Raw genomic sequence first — 21399 nt, forward strand, 5'->3', positions numbered from 1 at the left:
GAAAAGACAGTCTTTTTACGCAATGTGCAGGAATAACCCCTTAGGCCCCACAGTGAGTATAATAAGCATGCTTTACTGCATATACAGACTGATTTGACTGTTGTGGGTTTAGTAACACTTTAGCTTTTTATTCTTAAAAATATAAAACCTTACATGCTTGGTGTAGCTAAAAAACAACAACAAAAAATTATTTTGTACAATTAAAGATTCCTAAGGACATGAGCAACATGTGTACACAGTGTCTTTGTGTCTTTCCCAAGGGATGGGCTATGACAGTCCCAGTGCTATTGCAAAGTGAATCTTTATTCCCCTGGTACCTGACTGCTAATGCAGTATAACAATCATCCTGTTTCATTCCTGCTCCTCTAGCTCAGTGGTGGTCCTATCTAGAGCCCTTTACACAGTTCATGCACATTGTTTATGTTAAAATAAATATAAAGCCGCCCCCCCCCTCTTACTTTTCAACCTTTTTATTCATATTCAATAGTTCAATAATCATTAAAAATGTTGTTTGTTGGCTAAAAAAAACAGATGCAGCCGACATGATCAAGGAACGGCCGTTCATCAACCAGCCATGATGCGGAATCGGAGGAGATAACGTGTTATTTATTGTTGGCCTTGGAGTTATTGCTTTGACTTTATTTTTTTGGTTGAATAATAATGATTTGATTTGGTATATTTTCTATATTTTTGAATGCATAGAATGCACTTTTTGGTTAAAGCGGGGTGCCCCCTAAAAAATAATAATTTAAAAGTCAGCAGCTACAAATACTGCAACTGCTGAATTTTAATAATCGGACACTTACCTGTCCCAGGGTCCAGCGATGCGGGGGAATGAAGCCCCCCCTCGTTCCCCGCTCCGCTCGCGGCGTCGGCTTTCTTACTGTGGGCACCCGGTTGTGGCTTCACAGCCGGGCACCCACTGCGCATTCGCGAGCGGCGCCGCACGCCGTGATACGCTGCACATTCATCTGGGACACGTGACAGGTCCCAGATGACTGTGCGGTGCCAAGGGGAATTGATGTCACCAGCCCGGGCACTGAAGGAGGCAGACTACGAGGGACCCCTTAGCAAAAGGCATTTAGAGGTGAGTAAACATTTTTGTTTTTCCAATTATTCTTATTTTTTATTTTTTTATGAATTTTAAGCTATTTTTATTTTTTTTGGTGGCAACACAACTTTAAGTTCTATTGGCAGATATGATGTATAATTTTATTTGTTTTCTTTTTTTTAAATGCACAATAAAAACAATTGTGTAGAATAATACTTGGCTATGTGTTTTACTTCAAATGACAGTTTGGGAGTAGGTATTATTCCTGATATCACTAGAAAAAAAAAAAAAAGCCTTGGAAAATGAGTTTGTAATAACTCCATCAGTATCACCAGCAAAGCAGCTTCATTATTATCTCATTAAAGAAGAAGAGAATTGTGCGCTGCATTTCGAGATTTCATAATTTGCTGCATCACGAATTTTAATTCTTCATCACGAACGCTTGTTTACAAGACCGACCGCTTCTGGCTCATCCTTGCTTCCGAGCATGCGTGTTTGTAGCTGAGGACTTTTGTCCGACGGACTTGTGTACACACATTTGTCCGCAGAAAATTTGAAAACATGCTATCCAACATTTGTCCACAGAAAGTTGGCCAACAATTGTCCGATGGAACATACACACAGTTGGATTTTCCACCAACAGCCTGTCATCACACATTTCCCGTTGGAAAATCCGATCGGGTGTATGAGGCTCAACACTCAAGGCACCAAAATGTGTGTTGGCCTCTGAATTCTCAGCCATCAGGGGTGGCCTTCAGGCCCCTACAATCTGTTGACTGACCTCAACTGCTCTGGCTTTTTCATTTTTCATGGTGGACTATGTGTCCAAATAATTCTGTACCTTTATCAACACTAATCAGTGATAGTTCTGTAGATGCCAAACTAGCAACAGACCATGGGTGGAACAAATGCCTGTATTAAATAACAGCTTCTTACAAACACTTTGATAGTAGGGTTGCCACCTTTTCTTCAAGCCAACCCCAAACACTTTTGCAACACAGGGAATTTTTTTTTTTTTTTTTTTGCTGTAAACACTATAGGATTATAAAAGACCTGGGATACATTTGGGTGCCCCAAGGAGAGTAGTAATGTAACGCACAGAGTGCTCCTTGGCACACAGTGGCTGTGGTCAAATGACTCAGGCACAGCCTGGTCTGAATAATGCGTCAGGTGGACTGAAACCCAAACACGTTTCAAAACCGGAACTGTCCGGGGGAATCCCGGACAGGTGGCAACCCTATTTGACAGATACGGTAGGTCCTCTAGGTCAATGGTCATCAACCCTGTCCTCAGTGCCCACTAACAGGCCAGGTTTGCAAGATAACTGAAATACATCACAGGTGATAGAATTTACTGCTCAGTAAATGTAGTATTCTAGTCTGCATCTCCCCAAGGTAATACATAAAACCTGGCCTGTTAGTGGGCCCTGAGGACAGGGTTGATGACCACTGCTCTAGGTCTAACTTGATAGAAGGAGGACATTATCGTGCATGATAAAAAAATCCTTACTTTTACTGCCCCATTACTGCAGTAAGAATAACTGAATTAGGTAATTTTTTTCCTGGTCATTTAGGCCCTATTGTTTTTCCAAGAAATGTCTAGATGCTAGTGGTTTTCTTTTAATCCATAGTTACAGGGACCACATTATGTTATCAGGAATCTGTGTTATTAAATATCATGGAGAGCACACTGGCAGGATTAGATAAAAATGCCAGAATGGATATATATATATAGACACACGACATTTTGTCACAGAGGCCTTACCAGGGTTTTATTGCTTTTTATCAGCGGTGCGCCATTTCATTTCCGCAATTGTATTTTTAGTCACATTTAAGAGATAGCTCTCCCTGTCACAATCACATTGTCATGGGTGGTGCTGCCCTTTCCATGTATTTAAAGGCTCAGTCCACCCAAAACTCACCGGCCACTTTATTAGGTACACCTTGCTAGTACCGGGTTGGACCCCCCTTTTGCCTTCAGAACTGCCCCTATTCTTCATGTCATAGATTCAACAAGGTGTTGGAAACATTCCTCAGAGATTTTGGTCCATATTGACATGATAGCATCACACAGTTGCTGCAGATTTGTTGGCTGCACATCCATGATGCGAATCTCTCATTCTACTACATCCCAAAGGTGTTCTATTGGATGAGATCTGGTGACTGTGGAGGCCATTGGAGTACAGTGATCTCACTGTCATGTGCAAGAAACCAGTGGTGAGATGATCTGATCTTTGAGACATTATGTATTATCCTGCTGGAAGGAGCCATCAGAAGATGAGGACACTGTAGTCATAAAGGGATGGACGTGGTCAGCAACAATACTCAGGTAGGCATTTAAACGATGCCTAATTGGTACTAAGGGGCCCAAAGTGTGCCAAGAAAATATTCCCCCACACCAATATACCACCACCACCTTTGGCCTGAACCGTTGATACAAGGCAGGATGGCTCCTCGATTTCATGTTTATTCCAGATTCTGACCCAACCATCTAAATGTGTTTTACTTCAAATGACAGTTTGGGAATAGGCAGTTACATTTTAAAAAATACAATGTAAAATTAACAAGGGACACCAACATAGTTGTATCTTTGATCTTAAAAACAACGGGATAATGGTGTTGTGGTAACTTGCACAAAAAAAAAAAAAAAACATAATAATATTATTCTTGATATCACTAGAAAAAAAAGCCTTTGAAAATATATTGAATATATAGGATATATGGGAGAGAAATTTACAAATTTACATTAAAATTACAAAATGACTCAAAGCATTGATACACACTGACTAACAAAATGGAAGAGTTCCTTTAAGCATTTAGCATCAGTATCACCAGCAAAACAGCTTCATAATTATCCCATTAACCACTTAAGCCCCGGACCAATTTGCAGCCAAAGGACCAGGCCCCTTTTTGCGATTCAGCACTGCGTCGCTTTAACTGACAATTGCGCGGTCCCAAACAAAAACGTGGCTCCCAAACAAAATTGGCGTCCTTTTTTTCCCACAAACAGAGCTTCCTCTGCGTTTTTTATTTTTTGCACTATAAACAAAAATAGAGCGACAATTTTGAAAAAAATGCAATATTTTTTACTTTTTGCTATAATAAATATCCCCAAAAAATATATAAGTTTAGGCCGATACGTATTCTTCTACATATTTTTGGTAAAAAAAATTTGCAATTAGCAATTATTGATTGGTTTGCTCAAAAGTTATAGCGTTTACAAAATAGGGGATAGTTTTATAGTATTTTTATTCATCTCTTTTTTTTTACTAGTAATGGCGGCGATCAGCGATTATTTTTTTTTATTTTTTTTTATTTTTTATTGTGACTGCGACATTATGGCGGACACATCGGACATTTTTGATAAATTTTTGGGACCATTGTCATTTATACAGCAATCAGTGCTATTTAAATGCACTGATTCCTGTGTAAATGACACTGGCAGTGAAGGAGTTAACCACTAGGGGGTGGGGAGGGGTTAAGTGTGTGTGTGTTTTGTTTTTTTTAACTGTAGGGGGACGTGGCTTGGCATCTGGCATCACTGATCGTCTTTCCCTATAACAGGGAACAGACGATCAGTGACAGGCTCAGTAGAAAGCACGGGGAGAGGTTTGTTTACACAGACCTCTCCTCGTTCTTCAGCTCTGTGACCCGATCGCGGGACATCAGCGGCGATCGGGTCCGCTGGTCCCACGGTCACGGAGCTCAGGACCGGGTCAGGAGCGCCCGACCCACGGCTGGGCACTTAAAGAGCCACATACAGGTACGTGATTGTGCCCAGCCGTGCCATTCTGCTGACCTATATGTGCAGGAGGCGGCCCTTAAGCGGTTAAAGAAGAGAATTGTGCACTGCATTTGGAGATTTCATAATTTGCCACGGCACAAATGTTAATTCTCCATTACGAACGCTAGTTTACAAGACCGACCGCTTCTGCTTCCGAGCAGGCATGTTTGTACTTTCTACTTTTGTCCGACAGACACTATCGGAAAATCCGACAACAGACATTTGTTGGTGGAAAATTTGAATAAATGCTAGCCAACATTTGTTGGCGGAAAGTCCGACAACAATTGTCAGATGGAGCATACACACGGTCAGATTTTCCACCAACAGCCTGTCATTGGAGCTTCTAATACATTGATTTCTTCTGAAATCTATTCATGAGATCTCTGGGCTTATGTTTCCAGGTCTGAACATAGTGCTGCGGCCATTATAAAGGGATTCTATTCTCCCTGATTCATTTTTTTTAAACGATTGTATATTTTGGGCAACATAACAGGAGGAGATAGAACACCTATAGATGGGGAGGAAGAACATAGTGGTCACCAGGACATACAGACAAAAAAAAATTGCTTTGGCTTTACATATGCTTTCAGCATAGTTGTATGCAAAAAAGTAATGTTGCATGTAAAAACGGGGAAATGTATTGCTTGGAAATGATTACTACAGTGCTGTCAAAGAAGAATCATTTGACACATGCAAATTAGGCTCATGCAGTACAAAAAAAAAATATCCCACATGATTAATACATGGAACCCGAAAAAGGTGAAATGTTTGAAGCCTATATAGGCCAGATGTTGTTTTTGACTGTTCTTTAAACCTTGCTGCTCCAAAGACATGTGTACATGATTACAATTACAAAGGATCTGGCTTAAACATGAATCATCTATCTCATCCAACTGCCATTCTTTTTTTTTCAAATTCTTTTTTTTTTTATTAGAAATGTTTACGTTACATAAAAAAAGTAACAATAAAAATAAATAAAGCTGAAAAAAATAAAAAACAAACATTACCTGCCAGTTAACAGGCTAGACATACATCAAAAATTCCAACTGCCATTTTAATCTAGAATTTTCAGTTGCATTTGACCAAACAGTTGTCTTAAAAGTTTACAGTGTATCAAAAATGTGACACTTATGGCCCATACACACCATCCGAAAATCAAATGAAAAATACCTCTTTCGATGCGATCGTACGATATTTGGATCGTTAGCACAGAGCTTTCAAGAGCCGATCACAACAGTTCGTCCGATATGATCCGATTGGACAAACATTACTTTTTTCTCATAGGATACCAGATCGTACCTTTTTCGTTTAATCAGTACAGTTGTCGTACGAAAATACAATACAAATACACTACAACACATGACATCACTTCTGATTTTTTATTATGTCGTATGAGAATTTTCATACCTTTAGTAACCTCTTTATTTTCGATATGTAACTAGCATGCAAAATAAAATGGACGAGCTGTTGTCCGATTTTCACATCAAGTGTACGGGCTATTAGACTGTAACATGTTGGTACTGTGTGGTTGCAGAAAAAAAGACTAATGCCGTGTACACATGACCGGACTTTCTGTCAGAATAAACTCTGACGATCTTTCTGACGGAGTTCCGACCGAGCGGACTTGCCTACACACGATCACACCAAAGTCCGTTCATTTAGAACGCGATGACGTACAACGGGACTAGAAACGGAAGTTCAATCGGCAGTTGCCAATAGCTGCCCTTGCGTCGTTTTTGGTCCAGCGAACGGTTTTCCCGATAGGAATTGATTACGCCAGAAAGATTTAAAACATTTTCTATTTTTAGGTCCGTCAAACTTAAAAAAAAAAAAAGTCAGCTGAAGCCCACACACGATCGGAATATCCGATGAAATGATTCCGTCTGACCTTTTCTGACAGAAAGTCCGGTCGTGTGTACGCGGCATAAGTGGTCAGTTGAATCTGCCCCATTTTTTTTGATATTTTTTTTTTGTCTGAGTATAGATTTATATATGTCCCAAGCATGTTTGAATCTAATTGCAGTTGAGTCACTGCCTCTGACAGAGGTTTATTCCACACATCAACAATAATGATTTCTAAGAATAGGTTTCAACATTCCTCCTGTTAGTTTGAGGTCATGTCCTCGTGAAAATATTGCCTTCCTGAACCTTTCACACCCTTCATGTATTTAAAGTTTCACTCACGTCTCCCCCTTTGCTGGTGATCCCTTTAGTGATCCCCAAAGATCTATATGGGGCAATCAGGACCTCCATTCTCCTGCTGGTGATCCCTCTACTGATAACTAAAGATCTATATAGGTTTCCTCTGAGTACTCCAGTTTCCTCCCACACTCCAAAGACATGCTGGTAGGTTAATTGGCTTCTGTCTAAATTGTCCCTAGTATATGAATGTGAGTTAGGGACAGGGGTGGACTGACAACTCATGGGGCCCCCGGGCAATAGGAGATTATGGGGCCCCCGGGCAATAGGAGATTATGGGGCCCCCGGGCAATCCGAGATTATGGGGCCACACAGTATACACAGACATGTTTCTATTGGCTGAGAAGGTACTGGAGAGGTGGGGCAGCTATAATCTCTGGCTTTTTAGACCAAAAGGATGTCGGTAAGGGACATTTCAGAGACAGATGTAAAAAAAACACAGATTTTTACATACTGTCCCTGGTTTTACTGAGGCTGGCAACCCTGATGGGGCCCCCTTGTGGCTTGGGGCCCTCGGGCAGTGCCCACGTGGCACAATGGTCAGTCTGCCCCTGGTTAGGGACCTTAGATTGTAAGCTCCTTGAAGGTAGGGACTGATGTGATTCTACAATGTATATGTAACATCCGACGGAGTTCTGCTGAAACGGACTTGCCTAGACACGATCACACCAAAGTCCGTTCGTTTAGAACGCGATGACATACGACGGGACTAGAAAAGGAAGTTTAATAGCCAATAGCTGCCCTTGCGTCGTATTTGGTCCGTCGGAATGGCATACAGACGAACAGTTTTGCCGATAGGAATTGATTCAGTCGGAAAAATTTAAAACATGTTCTATTTCTAAGTCCGTCAGAATTTTTGAAAAAAAAAAAAGTCAGATGAAGCCCACACACGATCGGAATATCCGGGGAAATGATTCCGTTGGACCTTTTCTGCCGGGAAGTCCGGTCGTGTGTACGCGGCATTAGACTCCAAAGTAACATCCACATGAATGGCAGGACCCAAGATTTCCCAGCAGAGCATTGACCAAAACATCAAACTGCCTCCGCTGGCTTGGCTTCTTCTTCACATACAGCAGCTTGGTGCCATCCCTTCCCTAGGTAAGCCACTCATACACACCGAGCCATCCACAGGATGTAAAAGAAAACATGATTCATCAGACCAGGCAACTTTCTTCCATTGCCCGGTGGTCAAGTTCTGATGCCCACATGACCATTATAACCACCTAACTCAGCTCCATACACAACAAACTGCGATGCATTGGGGTTGATCTACTAAAACTGGAGAGTGAAAAATGTGGTGCAGCTCTGCATAGAAGCCAATCAGCTTCTAGATTTTCTTAGAAAATAAATATACCGCGCTATGTGGCAAACATTTTAAATAAATATCACATTTGAAACTGATGCGACTTTGGGAAAAAAATTCACTACAAAGTCCCATTCAGATAGTTTGTTGCAAACATCAATAACCTTGAAGCAATAAAAGTTCCAAATCCCAAGTAAAGTGCTTGTGCTCTAAAAAGTGGAATATGAATCCGTGCTTGATATGTGCTCACAAGACGGTGCCCCCACATAGATGTGAACGCACCCCTCCAAGCGGACCAACTATTTCTAGTTTGGTCACACACGCATGTGGGGCAGTCCCCATGGATTTTCTGTGGGCTGATATGGTTTAAGGCTTGATTCACATCTATACATGTTGCTTTTGAGCGTTTTTGCAGTGCTTTTTGCGGTGCTTGTCGCATTTTTGGACACGCATTTTTACAGCGATTTTGCCGTGTTTTTTTACACTGTGGTTGCTTAGCAACCAGCTATAAACAGTGAAATTTTTTTTTTCGAAAAAACGCAAATCGCTGCAAAATCGCGGTAACAAACTTGGGTGGATTGGAGCACATTCTCTGTTACCCAAGCCCACCCTATTATGAAGCCTATTAGAGCCTCTGGCTCTAATCAGGTGCTTCAGAAATTAAAAAAGAACAGGAAATTCATGCGGCCGGTGCCCTGAAAGGGGCCAGACATATGAATAGAGGGTGGACGGGGCAGCCGTGGATAGATTCATGCTATCCATTGCATATAGGGGGTGGCGTAGAGAGAGGGGGCGGCGCCCGGGCACCCATAATGAACGGGCCGTCACTGGTGTGTTCTGGACTTTCTATCAGAACCAGCATTCATTTTTTCAGCATTTTTTTGCTCCTGACCTATATCAGTGAGTTTTGCCCATCCATGACCCTTTTTGTTACCAGTTCTCCTTCCTGGACCGCTTTTGATAGGTCCTCACCACTGCAGACTGGGAACATCCCACTAGGGTTGCCACCTCTTCCCTTTAAACCCGACACACATATTAATTACACAGGTTCTGTGGCTGATTAAGGTGGTAATTAAACTCACTTAGTGCCTTTTCTGCATTAAATTAGCCTCAGAACCTGTGTAATTAATATGTCTTCGGGTTTGAGGGGATGAGGTGGCAACTCTACATCCCATGAGATTTATGACCCTTTTGCTGATATCCTACTGAAACAGGCAGTACTGTAAGACATGCCTTGTATGTCAAGGTCTAGTTTTGCTCCAGGTTTATAGATATTTACTTTAAAGCACTTCTGATTTATTGCACTGATATTGTTCTCTAACACTGTACTGAAGCATGTTGTTCCAAGCATGTGAAGTACATGTTCAGGAAAAGTCCAAAGTTCTACCAATGTAATAAACGTTCTACAGCTCAGACCAACAAGAAACACAGACAACTACCATATATTTCACTTTTGGCATACACTTTACACTGGACACAAAATAATTTTCAAGAAATAAAATGTAATGGTCAGGATGAGCAATACATTATGCATATTCTCTGATAAAATCATATATAAAATTTAAGAATGTTACTGTTAGCAAAAATATAGGATTCAAAAAAAAAAAAAAAAACCCAGTGCTGTTGAATAGTAGTTTAAAAACTTCGTCCTTTTGACAATTTGTGTTTAATTTTAATCCCTTCAGCTCCAGAAGATTTACCCCCCCCCTTTCATGACCAGGCCATTTATTGCAATACGTCACTGCTCGGTCATGCTCAGTCGGTCCCAAATAAAAATGTTGTCTCCCCCCACAAATTTTCTTTTGATGGTATTTGATCACCTCTGCAGTTTTTATTTTTTGTGCTATAAACAAAAAAAAGGCCAAAAAACAGAAAAAAAACAAACAAAAAAAACAAATAATATTTCTTATTTTCTGCTATAATACATATCCAATAAAAAAAAATTAATAAAAAATCAAATTTCTTCATCAATTTAGGCCAATATGTATTCAGCTACAAATTTTTGGTAAAAAAAATGCCGTTAAGCGTACATTGATTGGTTTGCACACAGGGAGTGCTTGCTAACTGTGTGTGGGAGGTGTTTATACTGTGGGAAGGCAGAGATCTGTGTTCCTGCTTAGAAGAAATAGAGGATCACTACTTCCCCTCTCACAGAACAGCGATCTTCCATGTTTAAATAGACAGACCGCCGTTCTGTTTCTCTCTGGAACGATCGGGGGGACCCGCTGATTGGCTCTCGTTGTGTCCAATCACAGCAGGAGCAGGTCACTAGCGGTGCCTGTGTGCGCCCCAGACCCAGAAGTGCAGGATAACGTACAGGTGCGTGATCCTGCGCAGAGGAGCCGCTTTGCCGCCGTATATATACAGTATACGGTCAGCAAGCCAATAACCACTTCAATACAGGACACTTTCACCCCCTTCCTGCCCAGGCCAATTTTCAGCTTGCTGCACTGTTAGCCCTTGTACACACGGTCATACTTTCCGGCAACAAAATCCGTCGGATTTTGTGTTCTGATGATGGGGAGCCTTCCCTGCAATCATCACACATTGATTAGTGTTATCGCCTATAGCCGGCAGCACTGATCATTTTGAAATTTCCCGGCAGGCTGGTAGCACAGAAGTCAATCGGTAGACTGTACCTAATATAATATCAACACAAAAAACAGCCCATCCACATCAGTCTCAGCACCCTAAGCCCTTGTACACACGGTCGGACATTCCGACAACAAGATTTTGTCCGAAACTGGTGTTGCATACACACGGACGGACAAAGTTGTCGGAAAATCCGATCGTACGTAACGTGATGACGTTATTTCGTTACGATGGGACTACGTTCAGGCTAGTAGCCAATAGCTTTGGTCTAGGAATTTGATCTGAGCATGTGTGGCACTTTGTCCGATCGGAATTCTCTACACACAATCGGACAAAGTCCGATCGGATCATGTTGTCGGAAAGTTTTATAGCCCAGCTCTAAAACTTTGGATATTCCGACGGAAACAGTCCGATGGAGCCCACACACAGTCGGATTATCCGACAGCACGGTCTGATCGGACATTTTCCGTCGGAATGTCCGACCGTGTGTACAAGGGCTTACACTTTGAATGGCAATTACTCAGTCATACAATGCTGTACCCAAATGAAATTTTTATCATCTTTATGAGACAGATAGAGCTTTTGGTGGTATTTAATCACCACAACTTTTTTTTTTGCTATATAAATGAAAAAAATAATTAAAAATTAAAGATTTTAAAGAAGAACACGTTTTTCTTCGTTTCGGTTATAAAACTTTACAAATAAATAATCTTTCTTCATATGTTTAGACCAAAATGTATCCTGCTACAATTCTTTGGTAAAAATAACCCAAATCAGTATATATTATTTATTCTGTGTGAAAGCTTCAGAGTCTATAATCTAGGCTAGGGTATCTACAGGTATATTTGAGAATTAATCAATCCTAATATACTGACGGCTGATCTAAGTTCTTGAGGCCCAAAAATGGCAGGACAGTACAAATATTACCCAAATGATCCTTTTTTGGAATGTAGACACCCCAAGGTATTTATTAAGAGGCATGATGAGTTTTTTAAATTATGTATGTTGATATGTAGTTGTCATTATTTGATATGTTTATTATTATTATTTTTTTATATTATTATTGCTTATTACAGTGATGATCACTATATAAGCAATTTGTGAATGGCACAAGTGGGAGGACGTTATATGATGTCCACCTGGGATAACGGTGCTCGCACTCGGCTGTATTATTATAATAGGCTGGGTGGGAAGTGGTTAAACAATCATATCTTCTTTAACTGGTTCCCGACCAGCCACTGCAGTTATACGGCGGCAAGTTTGGCTCCCCTGAGCGAGCCGTCGTAGCTGTACGTCGACCACTTTAAAAGCACTACGGGGCACGTGCCACCGGAGGTGCATCCGCGGCACAGCAACGGAGCCAATGCACGTGCACGATGCTTAGGAACAATGATCTGTCTCCTCCCTCAGGCAGTCCCACCTCATCACAATTAGAAACACTCCCTAGGTAACACACTGATCGCCCCCTAGTGTTAACCCCTTCCCTGCCAGTGACATTTTAGAGTACAGTGTTTGTTTTTTGTTTTTTTTAGCACTGACTGCTGTATAAATGTCAATGGTCCCAAAAAAGTGTCAAAAGTGTCCGATCTGTCTGCCACAATGTCGCAGTCCCAAAAAAAAATTGCAGATTGCTGCAATTACTAGTAAAAAATGAATAATAAAAATAAAAATGCCATAAATATATCCCCCATTTTGTAGACGCTATAACTTTTGTGCAAAACCAATAAATATACGCTTATTTGCGATGTTTTTTACAAAAAAAAGGCCGCTGCGCAAATACAGTGTGCCATAAAATATTGCAACGACTGCCATTTTATTCTCTAGGGTCTTAATTATATATAATGTTTGGGGGTACTAAGTGATTTCTAGGAAAAGATAAAGATTTTTACGTGTAACCAACTAATGTCAGAAAAAGGCCTGGTCTTTAAGTGATTAATACTTTATTTCCTAGAGAACAAGGAAATTCAATTTAGGTAATTGGTTTCATAATTATATTTTTGTAATCCATTAGGATTTGTGTCTCCTTGGCTGACAGAAGAGGAGCAGACTTGTCGACTGTCAGAAGGTCATGGAACAGCATTTGAAAATTTAACTGAGATTTTTTTTTTTTTTTTTACAATCACATTTATTCTTATTATTGCACAGTCACCTTTTGGTGTTGGGGTCGACAATGTTCACAGTGACATCCCCATTAACTTGATCCTTCCCCTCAATGTCATTGGCTTCAATTTCCTTGTCTTTGGCCATGATGGAATTCCTGTCTGAAAAATAAAAGTTGGTGCAATGTCAAACAAACATTGTATTAGCAAACATAATCTATTCATTTTAGAGATCAGGAGTGATGACCATGTTACAAACTGGTATGTAAAGCTTCTCTTTTGCAAATTTTGAACAGTTAAAAAAAACAAACAAAAAAAAAACGACAACAACAAACAAAAGCAATAAAAATAAAGCAAACGTTATAGGGCTTATTCATCTTTGATACAGCAAATATGAGGCTGTTCACTTCACTGGGTATATAGGAGAGGGTTTACATCCATTTAAAGGCAATGGTGCTAGGCATGTCATAGGGAATGATGTTTAGAGTGCAAAGACAATAATGATGTATTATCCGAATCACGGCAAATCGCAGGACGCCTGTGCGATCCCTGTCAATTCCAATGGCACCTCCATTGCGGTGTGATTTTGTGGCCCGACAAATCACGGTAAAATTGCACAAACAGAATCGCGGGATGCCTGTCACCCTAAAAGAAGGACAAGAACTCTGTTCCCGAGTGTCTCTGAGCACCTCCGAGTGTTTCTGACCGTCACCTGCGTCCCCGCACCTCTGGCGACATGCAGTACTGCATACAATAGCAGTGACACTGGAATGAATTATCTGAGTATCCACTGATTCCTATGGGGAGATTCGCTTTGATATACAAGTGCTTTGGATTACAAGCATTCTTCTGGAACGGATTATGCTGGTAACCCAAGGTGCTACTGTATTTTCTTAGCAGGAAATACTTTTTTTATTTACTTTTTTTTTTTAAATGGCTACAGAATCCCTTTAACTAGTTGAGTAAGGCCCCTTTCACATGGAATGAATCAGTAATGATCCGCCCTGAGATGATCCGCTTGCTCAGCGGGGATCGCTCCGTTGTCCCCACTGAGCCGGCGGATAACAGGGCGGTCTCCGCACACTGTGCAGTGACCGCCCTGCCAGCTCTCCGCTCTCCTCTATGGGGGATCAGATGAGCACGGACCATCTGTCCGTGTTCATCCGATCCGCTCTGCAGACGGATAGAAAAATAGGATTTTCCTCCGTCTGCAGAATCGGACAATAGCGGAGGCGGACGAAATCGGGTGTCTGCGGATATTCATCCGCAGACACCCGCTATCCCATAGGGATGCATGTATGTCCGTATTTCATCCGCAAACGGATGGATGAAATACGGAAATATGGTCCGCATGTGTGAAAGGGGCCTAAGCCCCTGTACACACGGTCGGACATTCTGCCAACCAAATCCGTCGGATTTTGTCCGTCGGATTTTGCCTGTCGGATCTTGTCCGAAACTGTTGCATACACACGGTCGGACTAAGTTGTCGAAAAATCCGATCATTCAGAACGTGATGACGTAATTTCGTTACGATGGGACTAGTAGCCAATAGCTGTGATGAAGGAATTTGATCTGAGCATGCGTGGCACTTTGTCCGATCAAAATTCTCTACACATGATCGGAGTATGTCCGATCGAACCAGTTGGTCGGAAAATATTTCCAACATGTTGGAAAATTGGGTCCGACGGATATTCCGACGGAATCAGTCCGATGCATACCACACACAGTCAGATTATCCGACAACACGGTCCGATAGGACACATTCCGATGGATTCTCCGACCGTGTGTACAAGGGCTAAGACTTACTGCATATATCATGAAAGAAAAAATGATGTTAACAATTCTAGTTGTGTGGGTTGGTTGTTCAGTAAAGCCAGAGACAGACAAATAACTAGTATTTCCAAAAAAAGAGTTTAAACTGTTAGGACTGAAATGTGATTTTTAAGGTACTGCTAACCGAGCTGTCATTGCCACCAGAAGTCCCTGCACCCAAAAATAATGTGCCAAGTATAATAAACAGAGAACATCATCACATTCATGTAAGTCGCTGTCCCCCAAAGGGCTTCCAGGCTGGTTACACTACTGCCCAATTATACAGGAAGGGAAGAGAAGGAAAGGAGAAGAATGGAGGAAAGGAGAGAAATAAGGGAAGGAGGAAAGCAGAGAAAGGAGAAGAATGGAGGGAAGGAGAAGAATGGAGGGAAGGAGAAGAATGGAGGGAAGGAGAAGAATGGAGGAAAGGAGAAGAATGGAGGAAAGGAGAGAAAGGAGAGAAAAGAGGGTAGGAGAAGAATGGAGGAAAGGAGAGAAAGGAGGGAAAGGAGAAGAATGGAAGGAAGGAGAGAAAGGAGAAGAATGGAGGAAAGGAGAAGAATGGAGGAAAGGAGAAGAATGGAGGAAAGGAGAGAAAGGAGAGAATAGGAGGAAAGGAGAAGAATGGAGGAAAGGAAAAGAATGGAGGAAAGTAGAAGAATGGAGGGAAGGAGAGAAAGCAGGAAAGGAGAAGAATGGAGGAAAGTAGAAGAATGGAGGAAAGGAGAAGAATGGAGGAAAGGAGAAGAATGGAGGGAAGGAAAGAAAGAAGATAAGGAGAAAACTTCCATAACACAGGTAATTACTACTTCAACAGCAAAACAATATCAACAACTTCCAGATTCCGCAAGCACAATCATCCCTCCTTCACCAACTGTGTACACATAATTACCAATAATCAGGTTAAAAATTATACATGTATAAAAAAAATTTGAAGTTGAAAAAAAAAAAAGACACACGTCCATTAATTTAACTACTTGACCACTGGGCACTTAAACCCCCTTCCTAACCAGACTAATTTTCAGAATGACAATTACTCAGTCATGCAACAATGTACCCCATATGAAATGTTTGTCCTTTTTTTCAAACAAATAGAGCTTTCTTTTGGTGATATTTAATCACAGCTGGGTTTTTTATTTTTGCTCTATAAATCAAAAAAAAAAAAAAAATCTTTGTTTCTGTTAAAATGTATTGGCGAGTATTGGCAGAGTATTGCATAGTGTTGCAGGGTATTGGCAGATTATTGCACAGTATGGGCAGAGTACTGCAGATTATTGTCACTGAGCAGCGCTGTGGGCACTTCACATCCAGCCCACAGCGCTGCTGCCATCTCTCCCCCTCTGCCCTTGCTCTGTACCGATTGCTACAGAGAGGGGAGGGAGGAACTGGTGTCATGACATGACGCCAGTTTGTTTACAAGTGATCGTTGCGTCATTTGACAGAGCGATCATGTGGTAAACGGCCATTACCAGCGGCCGTTTACCGCGATCCGTGATGCGCCGAGTCTTCCAGCAAGAGCAAGATTCTGGGAGGTCGTCCATGGATGTCCACCCAGAAAACCCGATCGCGCTGTAGCCGTCTTTCGGCTATGGCCCAGTCGACAAGTGGTTAAACTAAGAAAAATAAATAAATAATAAACCTGCTTCTTCATAACCCTAGATACGTTGTTTATCCAGCGGGAGGCAAAACCTTTATAAAAAATAGTCAAACTTACAGGGAAAATAAATTCCTCCCTGATCCTGGAGGCAATCAGATACTCCCTGTATCATCAGACTAAGCCCCCCGGTCACACCGGTACGACCCGTCATGCGATTTGGCAGGTCCTAATCGCATAACAAATTGCACCCTATTGTCGGCAAGGGAACTGTTCAAATTGATGCGCAAATGACTTTTCAAGCGAAGCCCACAGAGACTTGACCAATACCATTTGCAAGTACTTCAAAATGTAATTAGTTTTTTTTTTTAATATTGAAATCCATGTCATTTTCCTAATCGGATACCACATACACTGTCAAAAATGTGAAATCCTTTCTCATCACTGTGGTGAAGAATGAACGCCAATTAGACTCCACTTAAGCCCTTGTACACACGGTCGGAGAATCCGTCGGAATGCGTCTTATCGGACCGTGTCGTCAGATAATCCGACTGTGTGTGGTATGCATCGGACTGATTCCGTCCGAATCTCCGTCCGACCCAATTTTCCAACATGTTGGAAATATTTCCCGACCAACTGGGCCGGTCGGACCTAATCCGATCATGTGTAGCGAATTTTGATCGGACCAAGTGCCACGCATGCTCAGATCAAATTCCTACATCACAGCTATTGGCTACTAGCCTGAATGTAGTCCCATCGTAACGAAATTACGTCATCACGTTCTGAAAGATCGGATTTTTCGCCAACTTGGCCCGACCGTGTGTATGCAACAGTTTCGGACACAATCCGTCGGACTAAATCCGACAGGCAAAATCCGACGGATTTGGTTGGCAGAATCTCCGACCGTGTGTACAGGGGCTAAGAAACAAACATTCTGAACGTTCTGAAAACCAACATTTTTTACTGAAAATTCTGCTAGAGCATGGCCATCTTTAAGGTTTTATTTCTAAGAAATTATACTATCAGGTTACAATTTGTGCATTTTGAAACCATTTGCACATTTTCCCAGCTTATACTGTAAAGAAGGCCATACAATAATCTTTTTTTTTTTTTTTCAACATTTGATGTAGATGGGGGAATCACCTTGCTGTCCTATTGTGTTCTGATGATGGGGAGCCTTCCCTGCCATCATCACACATTGATCAGTGTTATCGCCTATAGCCGGCAGCACTGATCATTTTGAAATTACCCGGCAGGCTGGTAGCACAGAAGTCAATCGGTAGACTGTACCTAATATAATATCAACACAAAAAACAGCCCATCCACATCAGTCTCAGCACCCTAAGCCCTTGTACACACGGTCGGACATTCCGACAACAAGATTTTGTCCGAAACTGGTGTTGCATACACAAGGTCGGACAAAGTTGTCAGAAAATCCGATCGTACAGAACGTGACGACGTTATTTCGTTACGAGGGGACTACGTTCAGGCTAATAGCCAATAGCTTTGGTCTAGGAATTTGATCTGAGCATGCGTGGCACTTTGTCCGATCGGAATTCTCTACAAACGATCAGACAAAATCCGATCAGATCATGTTGTCGGAAAATTTTATAGCCCAGCTCTAAAACGTTGTTGGTCGGCTTTTCCGACGGAAACAGTCCGATGGAGCCCACACACGGTCGGATTATCCGACAACATGGTCCGATCAGATGTTTTCCATCGGAATGTCCGACCGTGTGTACAACGGCTTAGACTGCATTCACACCTGGGTGTTTTGAATCGCAGGCGGAATCGCCCTGGTAAAATGATAAATCCCACAACGCAAATTTCTGATGCCGTTTATTTTAAAGGCATCTAAAAATGCGTTGCGCTTATAAATAAATAATGCAGCGCTATGTGACTAAATTTTCAATATCACCATGATATAATCGCTAAAACCAGAATATGAATAGAATAGAATAGAATAGAATAGAATAGAAAGCTAAGGCAAAATAGATTAATATATGATCAATATGTACACAACATCAGATGATATGTGCATATCAAACAATATTAACAGTGCACCAAACAAAATCCCAGTGACAAATGAGTAAAAGTTCTTACATTAAGCAAGTCCACAGTGAAAGACGTTGATAATGAGGTTCAATAATCTCTAATATTGTGACTGTATAACAGTGTGCCCCCCCCCCCCGTGTGATTGTGCTCACCTCAGGGTGTGTGAACGCACAACTAATGCTGGCCATACACTATACGAAAATTCGGACAAAATTTGGTCATTTGGCAAGTTCCTTCATTTTTCGGCCAGTTAATGGGCACAAAATCGATAATCGTTGGGATGTTTTTGAGCCGAAAAAACTAAGGACAAGTTTGGAAATTTTCTGCAGATAAATTGAAAGTGTTTCCCGTCCGAACTGTTTGCACTAGGTATATGTAAAAAAAAAAAAAACAACAACAAAAAAAATGCATTCATTTATGTCCACGGAACGATTTTTTGGTGGCACCATAGTTTGTTCTCACGACCGAATGTCCAATTTTTCATATAGTGTATGACCAGCATAAGTTTGGTCTGGAAAAGCAGCTGAACCACATCTGGGCTCTATATGTAATGGTCTCTGTGGAAACTCCAGGTAAATCCAATGATGCTTTCCTCGGTTTAAAATTAAAAAAAGAGGCTGGATAGTGTATTATCGTTTAGCTGTGATGTTAATTGGAGATAAAAACATTAGGGTACTCACATTTTAACCACTTGCCAACCGCTGCACGCCGATATACGTTGACACAATGGCAGCAGTGGGCAAATGGGTGTACCTGTATGTCCCTTTTAAGAGCCAAAGATAGCAGGCGCGCAGGCGCGCCGTGTGACCGTGCCTTCGGGTCTCCTGGCGATCGTGTCACGGAGCCTCAGAACGGGGAAGTGCCTATGTAAACAAGGCATTTCCCTGTTCTGGCTAGTGTCATTACAGAGATCACCGTTCCCCGTCATCAGGAGCAGTGATCGCTCTCACGTCGGTGGTAGCCCACCCCCCCACCTACAGTTAGAATCACTTCCTAGGACACACTTAACCCCTTCATCGCCCCCTATTGGTCAAACCCTTCACTGCCAGTGTCATTTACACAGTAATTAGTGCATTTTTATAGCACTGATCCCTGTATAAATGAAAATGGTCCCAAAATAGTGTCAAAAGTGTCCGATGTGTCCGTCATAATGTTGCAGTCCATATATATATATATATATATATATATATATATATATATATATATATATATATATATATATTTATATATATATATATATATATATATATATATATATATTTATATATATATATATATATATATATATATATATATATATATATATATATATATATATATATATATTTATATATATATATATATGGCATTCAAAAAGTTTGTATAAAAAAAAGCATTTTATTAGAAGCTAAGCAAAGCATATTGATATCAGTTTATAGCAGAGTATATGTGGATGTATGTGCTGTAATATATATGGACAGGTTGTATTTAGTAACATCCGATCATTATATAAGGGTTTCGAAATAACTAGCCAAAAAGTGCGGTCACCTTCCACCGTGACAATACCCCGGGCCCCCACCTTTCCTCTCCTCAATAAAGAGCAATGTGACAAGTTTAGACATCCACCTTACACGGCTTCTTATTTCCTAACTCAAAACCATTTTTTGGAAGGCACTCATTTTAATACCATCACTGATGTAAAGGGGTCGGACCATTAAATACGTGAAGGGGGTGAATAAGGTTCAGGAGGGAAATATTTTCAACATGAAGCCAAAATCAAGAACATGGAGACATGACCTCAAACTAGCAGAAGAAAAGTTCAAAACTAATCTTAGAAATTATTATTTTACCGAAAGAGTAGTTGATGATTGGAATGAACTTCCAGCAGAGGCGACAGAAGTGGATTGTAACATGCTTGGGACAAACAGATCTATAGTCAGAAGTGTCTCCATGTGGATGGAGTTTATGTAGAAACATAAAGGTTATTAGTAACATTGTGTGCTGTGGATTCAATCTTACATTGAAACTTTTGCTTACCTGGACGATAGAAAGACATTTATTACAACAAATGTCTTCATCCACATCAAGACACTTCTGAGTGCAGATCAATAGAATGGAAGAAGCCAGGAAGGAAAGAAAGACAATACATGTATCTATCTACCTTTCTACCTACCTTTCTCTACTCATATAAATATACAAGGGGTATTACAGTGAACATTGGATCACACACAAGCACACAATTATAGTTGGTCATAGTTAGACCCCCATGGACATGTAGAAATCCTCTGCCCGTCATATAAGATCAGTAGGTGCCCCCGGTGTGTCACTGACCTGTGCAGTGGCGGTGCAGTGCTGTCGGTGTACAGTCCTCCGGTGTGGATCCTCCTGTCCGGTGTATAGAGGAGGAGAGGAGGATGATGAGAGCCAGAGATCGGGCTGTCAGCGGAGAGTATGGGGAGAGCAGGCGGCTCCTCCCCCCTGTCATAGATGGAGATGAATGGCTGGGATCGGGCAGGGATTGGCTGTGTATGGGAAGGTTGTATAGATGAGGAGGGGATAGTGAGTGTCATGGATCGGCACTCCTCCTCCTACACATGACATGCACTTACATCATATCGCCCTTCTATCCTCTCCTATCCCCCCTTCCTGTCTTTGTGTGACATAATAACATCCTGTGTCAGTGCTGAGATCACTCCCCACCATCTATATCCCTGCACAGGGTGATCACCTCTAGGGGTCCCCATACACCCGACTAGATCACCATATAATCCCTGTACAATCTCCTTTACATTCACCAGAACTATATAATATGTAATATGAGCTTCTACCTAATCTATCTAATCAATCTCTATCTAATTACACACACCCTTGTACTACATAGTTGTTGGTAGATCTAAAGATAACCATAAACTATACAATCTGATTTTACAAC

At 41.3% G+C, this 21399-nt stretch overlaps 1 protein-coding gene across 1 annotated transcript in view; it reads right to left on the reverse strand.

The window, feature by feature from the left end:
• Positions 1-20967, reverse strand: part of LOC143996052 (ATP-dependent translocase ABCB1-like) — a 124510-nt gene extending 103543 nt beyond the window's left edge. Inside the window, exons 1-2 of the mRNA XM_077490861.1 lie at positions 20799-20967; positions 13078-13189 (exon numbers count right to left, since the gene is read on the reverse strand). Coding sequence (XP_077346987.1) covers positions 13078-13189; positions 20799-20952 — 266 coding nt within the window. The 5' untranslated portion in view covers positions 20953-20967. The remainder of the gene's footprint in view (positions 1-13077; positions 13190-20798) is intronic.
• Positions 20968-21399: the final 432 nt, after the last annotated feature.

Source organism: Lithobates pipiens, unplaced genomic scaffold, assembly GCF_037356315.1.
Source record: "Lithobates pipiens isolate NorthernLeopardFrog02 unplaced genomic scaffold, aLitPip1_a1.2 Scaffold_19, whole genome shotgun sequence".
Lineage (NCBI taxonomy): Eukaryota > Metazoa > Chordata > Amphibia > Anura > Ranidae > Lithobates > Lithobates pipiens.